Source organism: Hypomesus transpacificus, chromosome 2 (assembly GCF_021917145.1).
Source record: "Hypomesus transpacificus isolate Combined female chromosome 2, fHypTra1, whole genome shotgun sequence".
NCBI lineage: Eukaryota > Metazoa > Chordata > Actinopteri > Osmeriformes > Osmeridae > Hypomesus > Hypomesus transpacificus.
In genome coordinates, this window is record NC_061061.1 from 10,600,359 (window position 1) to 10,608,608 (window position 8,250).

General features: G+C 41.8%; 2 protein-coding genes across 5 annotated transcripts in view; both read right to left on the reverse strand.

Moving 5' to 3' along the window:
- Nucleotides 1-6,353, reverse strand: part of LOC124472692 (ubiquitin carboxyl-terminal hydrolase 37-like) — a 33,255-nt gene extending 26,902 nt beyond the window's left edge. For both annotated transcript variants that reach the window (XM_047027671.1, XM_047027680.1), the window contains exon 1: nt 6,011-6,353. The gene's annotated coding sequence lies outside the window, so the exon portion shown is untranslated. The remainder of the gene's footprint in view (nt 1-6,010) is intronic.
- LOC124472709 (E3 ubiquitin/ISG15 ligase TRIM25-like) lies at nt 1,379-5,231 on the reverse strand. Of its 3 annotated transcripts, XM_047027717.1 has the most exons (7): nt 4,552-5,225; nt 3,521-3,616; nt 3,203-3,436; nt 2,935-3,094; nt 2,733-2,792; nt 2,280-2,349; nt 1,379-1,761 (listed from the first exon to the last, which is right to left on the reverse strand). In XM_047027717.1, the coding sequence occupies exons 1-7, from the start codon at nt 5,140-5,142 to the stop codon at nt 1,758-1,760; spliced, it is 1,215 nt and encodes a 404-aa protein (XP_046883673.1). In that variant the 5' UTR covers nt 5,143-5,225; the 3' UTR covers nt 1,379-1,757. The 3 variants fall into 3 exon arrangements, with proteins under 3 accessions (XP_046883673.1, XP_046883681.1, XP_046883664.1); XM_047027725.1 differs by having other exon boundaries at nt 1,379-2,349; nt 4,552-5,231; XM_047027708.1 differs by having other exon boundaries at nt 1,379-2,349; nt 3,521-3,613.
- Nucleotides 6,354-8,250: the final 1,897 nt, after the last annotated feature.

Consider the following 8,250-nt stretch of genomic DNA (forward strand, 5'->3'; position numbering starts at 1 on the left):
CACAGATGGTGTATTATTTATCCGATATCAAGGAAGAAGGGAATAGTTCAAGGTCAAGACAAACCTTTGAACACCATGATCAAGTTTCAGAATAAATGCATTGAATTAATGTTGTTTTCTGAGGTGAACTGTAACTTAATAAAATCTTGTCAGTTGTTGAATATTGCACATGTCTTTGCTCAGGGCAGGAATAGAGTCCCTGCCAGTTTCCAAGTGGGAATAAACTTCAGTTCTAATACCCACAGAAAGGTTATTTGTGTGTGTATTAATAGGTATATTATCATATATTTAACCTTTCGTTGACCATTGCACAGAAAATGTCTCCCTATGTTGGCCTCATCAGTTAACCTCCTGTTACACAAAAACATATCTTAATGTTTATGTTAATTGTTTTAAAGTCTCAGGAAAACAGTTTGAAATGTAAGCAGCAATATCCAGTGATAATGCACTACAGAGATATTTGGATGTACTGTGTCATGTGACTCTCACCTAATATTAAAAATAAAATGAGAGACATGCTTTGTCATGAAATTGTATTCTTTAAAAAACCCTGTGGTATTTATGCAACATAACTTACAATTTGGTAAATAACTAACATTTTCTGTTAATTGTAAATGCTAAAAACACTTTCCTATAACTACACTGACATTTCTTTATGTAGGAAACCATATCACCAGTTGAAGCAATACAAGAATGATAGGCTGACCTCTCCATGTATTTGCATGCATGGGTCTATGATGTAATATCTTTCTGATTGATTGACACCTGTTGGCTGAATGTTATCTTTGTTATCCCTTTCTACTATCATTTCGGTCCTCTGACCTTCAAGTGTCAGAGAGACTTTGCTAGCATCAGTGTGTCTCTCGGGTCATTGTCATGTTGAGGTGTTGGTTAAACTCAATCTCCAATCAGCTGAGTGTCTAATACTTTAAAACCCAGAACCTAAAAATACAGTCAGACCATCCTAGTGGAGACAGACAGAACTTTCTTCCACATTACATTAACCTACTGAAGCTGGTGCTTGACCCTGACCCTTAAAATCATCACAGGATCTGGCTTGAGTTGTCTTCTATACTTTAACATGAGAGTCAATCTAACAGTCTCCAACCTTGACCCTGACATTCATGGAGGAGAGAAAGAATTCTCCCAGGAAGACCAAATCAAAAGAGATATGAAAGATAGACAGTTGTAGAACAGGGGTCCCCAAACTACGGCCAGCGGGCCGAATACGGCCCGCCCACGCATTTGGACCGGCCCTCTAAACAATGCCAGTGACATTTTCTATGAAGAAAAAAAAAAAGATTTTCACTGATTATTTTTGCATACAAGAGTAAATGTTTTGATTTCAATAGCAATGAATATGAAAAAAGGTCATTACGATAGTAATAATGCTCTTTTAATAGGCTATATACCAATTGAATGTACGTATGTATGGTGCATAGCAAAATAATAAACTAATCAAGCATAATAAATATATTTCAAATCATAATAAAATCTCAACAATAATACTGGTAGTTACTCCGGCCCATAAAATGTTCTGTTACAGACCGACCCGGCCCCACATTAAAGAAAGGAAAATGATCTGGCCCTCACAGAAAAAGGTTTGGGGACCCCTGCTGTAGAAGGACAGAGTACCTGTTGTGTGATCCAGGTACACTCCCTACTCTGTGTTCCCCAGCAATATCACAAAGTTGACTTCACAGTTACCTAAAGATCAAAACCCTCAGAGAAGACAAGGAAGAACTCCCTCAAAAGTCTCAGAAAAGAAATGGAAGTTAGGAGGTGCAGTTCCACAACCAGAGATGTAAGGAGGGAAGGACACTAATGTGAACTACTCCAGCTCACACAGCTTGGCAGTGGACCGCAAAGACCAACATGCAAACCCAGGATAGAGTGGCTGAGTGAATGTGGTCTGGACTCTCTGGATGAGGGTCATTGTGTCAGAGATGCTGTAGAAGGACAGAGTACCTGCCATGTGATCCAGGTACACTCCTACTCTGGAACCAAAGCTTGATGTTACTGTCTCAACATTATTGTGTCTGAAATGACAACGATTACCATTGTACCATAAACACCAGGATTTATCATTGTATCCAAATCCAGATAGAAGACCTGTTCTGCTGATGTCTTTATATGACACTGCTATACCAACCCTTCCACTGCACTCCACCTCCCAGTAACAGCATCCAGACAGAGCATTTCTACACAGCACCTGACAGACGTCAGTGAATCTCTCTGGATGATAACGATATGACTGGTCTTGTGATTTACTTTTTCCTGTTCTGTTCCCCTCAGACAGAGATATACGTTTGTATGCTGTGTTTGGGTCCAGTGTGAGCTGACAGGAATCTGGTAGAAGAGCAGAGCAGACACAGAATCAGAGAAATGAAGTCAGTCAGATAGTATCTAGAAGGAATTTATTTGGTGGATAACTACTTGTAGCGTTTTCCATTTCTATCTCTGGAGTAAGTTTGGGTAGGTAGGCAATGCATCAATATATAAAAGCTGTCTCACTTTTCCCCGATGGCAGTTGTGTTGCATCAGTTGTGCAACTGTCTTATGTGTGCTACCTGCTTATTGTGTTCAGCTGTCATGTATGAATGGTGGGGGTTTATGTAGGACTGCACTGCCATCATATCAATAAAAAATACTAATATGGATTGTGTCTGGTAGCTTATGGTTTGTGTGTAGTTTAAGTGAAGAGATAAAAAGATCAGTTGAAAGACACTCACATTGTAAGAAGGCTCCTCTGGTCTTGGGCACTGAAGGCAGTAAAAGATCTGCTGGATTCACTACAAACACACCAACACAATCACATGGAGGTCAAGTGACACACATAGTGGGTGACTGTAGTCTAAAGATGCTTGTATGATCTACAGTGTATCAACAGGATGCTTGAATGATCCCTCTACAAGTCTAGTGTGTTTTACCCACCAGTTGTTATCATCTTTGGCCACTCCCCTTCAAGGATGTCCTCTAGTTTCTCTTTCAGCTTGGACACAGCCTCCCTCACATCACTGAAGTCCTTAAGACGAGGGTTGATGGTGCTGGGTAAATCTGAAGATACACTGGGGCTGGAGAGAGACTGATAACCCTAAAGAGTAAGAGAGATAGACAGAGAGAGACGAGTTCTAAGGAGAAAATAACTGCAAATAAACAACTAAATAGTGACTTCCAGTAAAAAAGACGGAAAGTGAGTTACTTGGAGGAAATGGATGTGATCTTCTGTGTGTGAGAGCTGCTCCAGCTCAACATATCTCCTCTTCAGATGAGCTATCTCCTGCTCCAGTCTCTCTACCAGTCCTTCAGCCTGACTCACTGCTTCCTTCTGCTGGGCTCTGATCAGCTCCTTCACCTCAGAGCGTCTTCTCTCAATAGAGAGGATCAGCTCAGTAAAGATCCTCTCACTGTCCACCTCTGCTGCTTGTGCAGAGCGCTGAACACAACACAACACACACATCTCTCCATTACTGTCCAGTCCCACTTGAAGTCCAGATGTGTCTTCCAGAACTGTACTCACAGTCAGAGACTCCACAGCCTGTTGGAGCTCCTTCAGCTCCTTCTCTCTCTGCTGGACTCTCTTCTGAATATCCTGTTGACTCAGTCCAAGCTTCTGCTGTGGACAAACACACAAGTTAGGAAAGTTTGTTTTATATGCACTGTCAAATGATGAACAGTTATCATTTTATGTTGTATTAGAATCATTGTGTACACTTCATTTTAACCGACAGAAGATAAGCAGGGTGTGGGCTTATACAAAATATACCTATAACCTTTGCTCATTCCAAGACAACATCAGTGTTTCCCACACATAGACTAATTTGTGGCGGTGCGCCACAGAATCAACACCGGCCGCCACACATTGCGTTTCGTAAAACATTTTTTTTTTATCGCTATTTTGGTAAAAACACGCAGCGTATTCGTTCAGCTGCATTTCCTTTCCCTGCTCTCCCTCCGTCTCTTTCTCGCACGCGTCTTTCTCACATACACACACAGTCACTACGTCAGCACACGTTAGCAACGATGCATACGCCGTTCTAGTGAGACCGACAGCTACATCAGCGAGCCTTCAGCATTAGTGCCGTAGCTAAAGGTCTAGGAAAGTTGAGGCTACTTTTCGCTAGGTACCGACGGACATGTCTTAATCGAAGGTTCCCCTTCGTTCTTTTGGTGAGAAGTTTCAAGAGCTAGCTCCTTACCCGGCGTCATGGAGCTGACCTGTTAAATAGTTATTTAGCACCCTGTATGCAGCGTCGCTACCTGCATATGCAGAAATTATTTGTTTGTTGTTGTTGATTTAGTGAATTATTTCGACCCCCCCCGGTCTGACATGAAACAACACCCCCCCCCCCCCCCCCCCCCCCCCCCCTGTGGGAAATCTGTGGGAAACACTGAACATGAAGCTAAAAAGTCTAATTAGTCTGTTTGTTAACTTCAGCTATATTTTTTTCTCTTTAATTTTAAATATATGTCATCACTATTTCCTATGAACGACCAGCCCTCAGTTGTATTGCACACAAATCAGTCAAAGATGGAAGCTGTGTTTTTCACCTGTTTTTCAGTTCTTTCTGTTGCAGTTGAGATTGTATCGTGACCTTTATGGTCCTCCATAGAACACAGATAACAGATACACTGCTGGTCAGTACGACAAAAAATCTTCATCACTTGCTCGTGACGAGAACAGATCTTCTCCTGCAGTTGTGAGGAGGCTTTGACCAGCTTGTGCTTCTTAAAGGCAGGAGATTCATAGTGAGGCTGTAGGTGAGCCTCACAGTAAGAGGCCAGACACACCAGACAGGACTTGAGGGCTTTCTGCTTCCTCCCAGAGCAGACGTCACACAGCACATCTCCAGGTCCAGCAGAACTGTCAGCAGGAGGAGCAGCTTGGAGTTCTGTCTTCTTCAGCTTCTCCACCACCTCAGCCAGCATGTTGTTTTTCCTCAGAACAGGCCTGGGAGTGAAGGTCTGTCTGCACTGGGGGCAGCTGTAGACTCCCTTCAGATCATGCTGATCCCAGTAGGCTTTTATACAGCTCATACAGTAGCTGTGTCCACAAGAAGTAGTCACCGGAACCTTCAATAGATCCAGACAGATTGAACAACTGAACTGGTTGTGGTCCAGCAGAACTCCCTGTTGAGTCATTTTACTGTTCTTATTCTCTCCCAGACGAAGGAAAAGACAGATCCGTTTTGTTTTTCTCTGTAGGATCTTGTAGGAAGGGGAGGGACTTCCTGGTTCCACCCACAGCAAAAAGGGGAGTGGTTCAGGAATGATTACAGCGAACACAGGCTCAAAGGAATGTGTGTGCATACGTATAGATGTGTGTGTGTGTGTGTATGCAGGTGTGTGAGCATTTCTGAGGCTGCCATTTCTGGGGCTGATTTACATATATACAGTTGCATAAGTTAGAATATCAGCAAAAAGTTGATTTATTTCAGTAATTCGACTCAAAAAGTTAAACTCCTATATAGCGGCGTTTTTATATGTAAAAAAATTGGTGGGGCAAAAAACATTTCAAAATATAGGATACCAGTAAGCTACAAAAGTCCCTCTTGCTACTGATGTGTTTATTTAACACGTCAACAAACAGCGTGGCTCCACACAACACTTTTAACGACAAAGCGGCTTGCTTCTACCAGGTGTTGTAGTACACAAACTGGAGAGAGGGAGACCTTCTTGTGTAATTGCTCTCCTTGTCTCTCTCACACACACACACACATGTAAAATTACCACTGTCATATTTACAAACCTAAATTAGGAATGCAACCAAGCTCAGAACCAATGTGCCTACAGGGCCATGCGCAAACAGCAATGGGCTCAACACAACGGAAGGCCAAAACGAAGCAGAAATACAACTCTTTAGGGATACAGATCCATTCTATGACAACAACCAGATAAGCATGGACACACTGACACGTCACCATCTTTATCTATCGATCCAGCCCCAAAATATGACCAATGCATGGACCAGCACCACAAAGGCAGGATGATAAAATATGCTTTCACTCACCAAGGCTGAGATCTCACTTGAAGAGAGAGGTGCCTTCTTTTGTATGCTAACTAGACTAACCGTGAGCCTCTTTTTCTTCAAAAACCACTCCACTTTAAACCTACGGTTACTTTTACCAGCAGTTTGAGCGATGACAATATCGTGGCTGACGGGCACCACTTAAGCTGCTTTACTTCAACTTTCTCCTCCAAATTAAGGGTTTATAGGGTATATAACCGGTGCTCAAGTATGAAATCCACTTTATTCATTTTCTCAAGTTATCTGGCGTTTGTGAAGCTAACAAGCTGAAGCTAGCTAAGACAATCTAGCTACATATCCTCGCTCTTCTTGCCGACCAATGTTGGCGACAAGCAGCCAATCAGGGCTGAAATACAAAATGACGCTGTATTGGGGCAACTATGGAAGCAAATCGTGACCAAAATTCAAATGAAAATGCATTTCCAGAAATGCATTTTCATTTTAAGAATGTGGCTGCATTATTTGACTCATAAATCAAATTAGTATTCAATCATCCTATTTGCATTTTCATTTTCTTCCTTAAGACTGCTCATTCTTTCCCTTAATTAAAATGAAAACGAAAAATACATTTGAAATTTAATTTTCAAAATATGCCCCAGCAAATAGATACCAAAATTCAATTTGAAATGTAAAATTTGAAAATGAAAATGCATTTCCAGAAATGCATTTTCATTTTAAGAACGTGGCTGCAAAATCGTGACCACAATTCAAATTCAAATGCATTTCCAGAATTGCATTTTCATTTTCAAGAACGTGGCTGCAAAATCGTGACCACAATTCAAATTCAAATGCATTTCCAGAAATGCATTTTCATTTTAAGAACGTGGCTGCAAAATCGTGACCACAATTCAAATTCAAATGTATTTCCAGAAATGCATTTTCATTTTAAGAATGTGGCTGCATTATTTGACTCATAAATCAAATTAGTACTGATTAGTACTGAGCGGACATTGCATTTTCATTTTCATGTTCTGCCCGCAAAGAACTGCCCATAATTCGAAAACGAAAATGCATTCTGAGCGGTGCAGTAGAGTGACGTCAGTAGCCGTTCTTCTTCAGCTCCCTGCTGACCGAGCTACCCATCTTGTTCGGTAGGGGGCGGTGTGCACATACGCATTGCATTACATGACAAATGTGCCGGGAAATTGATTGAATTGCCGGGTCTTTAGAGGACGCATCACAGATCATGGCGCTCCCTCAAATTGTGCAGACACTGATGGAATTAGCTGAGCTGGTAGAAACTAATAATATATCTGAGTCTGATGCCCGTGACCGAGTAGAACAAGTCACAGAGAGCTTGGCTGCATACTCTGCCGTCACAGACGTACACATTAATGAGGTTGCCATAGTAAACCTCTCTTCAGTCCTGGAACGGCTGGATGCTGTGGTGGAGCCTCAAATGGGACGGGGACGACCAACCATCCACATCCCGTTCGAGTCCATCGAAAACTATTTATTAAATGGTCTACTTTTTCCTGTGAAAGCAAGCTGTTTCACCTTTGGCCTGGTTCAGACAAAATCTGAATTTCCGCAATCTGAATTTGAATTTCCGCAATCTGAATTTCAAGAATCTGAATTCCTGCAATCTGAATTTTAGAATGTTTTATTTTTGGATCAAAATAATTCAGTTGTATTAAATTTGGCATACAAATAATTCAGATATTATATATTCAACAGCAATATATTTCAGTTTTATGAAATTCGACACACAAATATTTCAGATCTTTCATATTCAAATTCAGATACTTTTGTCAGCTTTCTAGCTCCATAAATCCGTTGCTTTGGATCCTCCGACGGATGGTCTGGTGGCCGACAACAGCTCCGCTATGTCCTTTATTTTTAAACCATTTAATAAATAGTTTTCGATGGACTCGAACGGGATGTGGATGGTTGGTCGTCCCCGTCCCATTTGAGGCTCCACAGCATCCAGCCGTTCCAGGACTGAAGAGAGGTTTACTATGGCAACCTCATTAATGTGTACGTCTGTGACGGCAGAGTATGCAGCCAAGCTCTCTGTGACTTGTTCTACTCGGTCACGGGCATCAGACTCAGATATATTATTAGTTTCTACCAGCTCAGCTAATTCTATCAGTGTCTGCACAATTTGAGGGAGCGCCATGATCTGTGATGCGTCCTCTAAAGACCCGGCAATTCAATCAATTTCCCGGCACATTTGCCATGTAATGCAATGCGTATGTGCACACCGCCCCCTACCGAACAAG